The sequence below is a fragment of the Notothenia coriiceps genome, unplaced genomic scaffold (genome assembly GCF_000735185.1).
Source record: "Notothenia coriiceps isolate Sejong01 unplaced genomic scaffold, NC01 NC01_scaffold00000241, whole genome shotgun sequence".
In the NCBI taxonomy this organism is placed as follows: Eukaryota; Metazoa; Chordata; class Actinopteri; order Perciformes; family Nototheniidae; genus Notothenia; species Notothenia coriiceps.
This window is the reverse complement of record NW_011332942.1, coordinates 1-2,624: the sequence shown is the minus strand read 5'-3', so window position 1 is coordinate 2,624 and position 2,624 is coordinate 1. Positions and strand designations below refer to the sequence as shown.

Sequence of the window (2,624 nt, the reverse complement as noted above, 5' to 3'; positions counted from 1 at the left end):
GCTGGAATATGAAATGATAAAAAAATGTAATTACAAAGATACTTCAAGAAAACCACCTCACCGGGTAAAAAAGACCCACTTATGCATCTAAGGGTTAAGTTCTCAATTCATTGCATTTGCTCCCGATTCACATACGATCAGACTTCAAGATTTTACTATTAACTTTTAAAATCTTACATGGACTAGCGCCTCCATATGTATCATCATTAATTACCCCGTGAATATCTACCAGGCTCCCACGATCACATTATTTCAGTCTCCTTTCCATCCCCAGAATTCACAAATCATCCGTAGAGCTCATTCATTCAGAGCACTTTCGTTTGGAATCGTCTTCCATTTCAGATCCGTGAAGACATTTTCGTTGTCTCCTTTAAAAGCAAACTCAAAACCCATCTCTTCGCATCTGTCTGCCTTGTAAACTAATTTCCATCTCCTAGTTTCCGTTCAACATTACCATCACTTCAGTCACATGCTTTTATCACATGGCAATACTTAAGTTGTTGTATAATGTTTTTATAATGTTGATGCTATGTTTGTATTTTGTTTTTGTCTTTTTGTTTGCTTTGTACAGCCCTTTGAGGCATTTCTTTTAATTTGGGTCTATACTCCATTTTGATTTGATTTGAAAAGCATGAAATGAGTGTGTAACATATGTGTGTGTGTGTGTGTGTGTGTGTAGTACCGGGGTCCTCCGGTGGCCTACATCCAGCAGGTGTTGGTGAAGGCGGCGGTGTCTCCGTGGGACAGCAGCCTGGTGCCGGTGGACGTGTTTCGGTCTCCGCTGAGTCGAGCCTTCAGACTGCTGGAGGAGATCCGCAACCACGTGCACTCAGACGGGTAAACGCGCACACACACACTCACACACACTCACCCTCACCCTCACACACAGACAGACAGACAGACAGACAGACAGACAGACAGACAGACAGACAGACAGACAGACAGACAGACACACACACACACAACACGGTGCCATGTTAAATATGTTTTGTAAAACGTCAATGAGTGCCTGTACTACAAATATGTGGCTACTATTATAAACCTAATGATTGCTGTCTGCTGCTTATGTTCCTGATTAACCAATTAAAAACACTCCACTGTTTTTTTTTCTAATTGCTCGCTTTATCTGACCAACAATCTGATTGCAGATTCCTCGGGACATTGTTTTGAATTACCTGCAGATTCAAAATAAAATAAAAACATCATTCACAAACTGTTTTGTAACTTTTATCACGGAGAAGGAAAACTTCAATTGAACTGTATATTCGTAATAAAGCATTTTACATTCAATCACTTATTTCCCTATCATTTAGTCAAAGAAAAGTCAAACTGAATAATAAGTTAAGTCAATCATGTCCAACTGCCCCTCTTTTTAGGATCCATGGGTGTCTGTAAAGCACTCTAGTTCTGATTTGTACACCTTCTTGTTTTTGCTTGGAAGTTGTACATTACAGTTCATTTAAGTCCATTGAAATAAAGAACATTTGAACCAGAGTGTAATGAGTTACATGCTGCTGCCCTTGTCTTGTTATTATGCAGTTGCTGGACTAAAGTTACCTCCTCTGCAAAATACTAATTACTTGAGGCTCTTTTGGGTTTGAGATACACTCCTGTCCTCTCCCCTCCGTCTCCCCCTCTGTCTCCCCCTCTGTCTCTTAAGATAAGAAGTACTTTATTGATCCCAAGTTGGGAAATGTTTGTGTTGCAGCAGCATAAAAAGACATGGCGTTGTACAATAAAATTAGGAGACAAGAAGAAAGCAACTTGTCTTATTTCTTATAAAGACATTTCAACATCTCAATAGCAATAAAACATCTCTCTGTCTCCCCTCTCAGCTCTGGGGTTCGCAGTCTGGAGTCGCTCTGTCTCCAGGTGACAGATTTGTTTCCAGGGTTACGGCGGATGCAGTCGGTGCTGCCGGAGCATGGCTGTTTGCTCGTTTCCCCCGGCAACTACTGGCAGAACCAGCAGGAGCTGTTCGACTCGGACCCCGACCTCCTGAAGACGATCCAGAAACACGAACCCAAAGGCCTCAGCACCTCGGCCACGCTGCGAGGTGAGGAAGAGGAGGAAGAGGAGGAGGGAGATGCATTACCCACAATGCATCTTAATGCTGTTTTTTAAAAGGGTTTAAAATCTTATGCTCTTTGGGGTTTTCCCTTTCCTGTAGTGAGTTATATAGGTTTTTGTGCATGGCTAAAATCCAAAAGTTCCCTCCAGCATGTTTTTCATGATAGGCTAAGGGGTGAGACATCTCTAACAGTTGACCAATCACAACAGAGCCTGCCAGCTAACCAATCAGAGCAGACTGGGCTCTGGTTTCAGACAGAGGGTAAAAAGAGGTGCTGCAGCACAGGCAGTATGAGAATAATAAAGAGCTTTGTGAACATTAAAACATGGAGACATGTCCCAGTAGAGACACTACATACTGATATACACCTGAACATCAGCAGGAGAGGACTCTTTAAAGTAGAGACACTACATACTGATATACACCTGAACATCAGCAGGAGAGGACTCTTTAAAGTAGAGACACTACATACTGATATACACCTGAACATCAGCAGGAGAGGACTCTTTAAAGTAGAGACACTACATACTGATATACACCTGAACATCAGCAG

The 2,624-nt window shown here is 42.0% G+C and overlaps 1 protein-coding gene across 1 annotated transcript; it reads left to right on the top strand.

Annotated features, from left to right (window-relative positions):
- Window positions 1-679: 679 nt before the first annotated feature.
- LOC104949881 (sterol regulatory element-binding protein cleavage-activating protein-like) lies at window positions 680-2,154 on the top strand (the record flags this gene model as incomplete). The annotated part of the gene is made up of 2 exons (XM_010776344.1): window positions 680-837; window positions 1,836-2,154. Coding segments are annotated over 2 exons (447 nt in total), but the record flags the coding sequence as incomplete, so codon positions are not given.
- Between the last annotated feature and the right edge of the window lie 470 nt (window positions 2,155-2,624).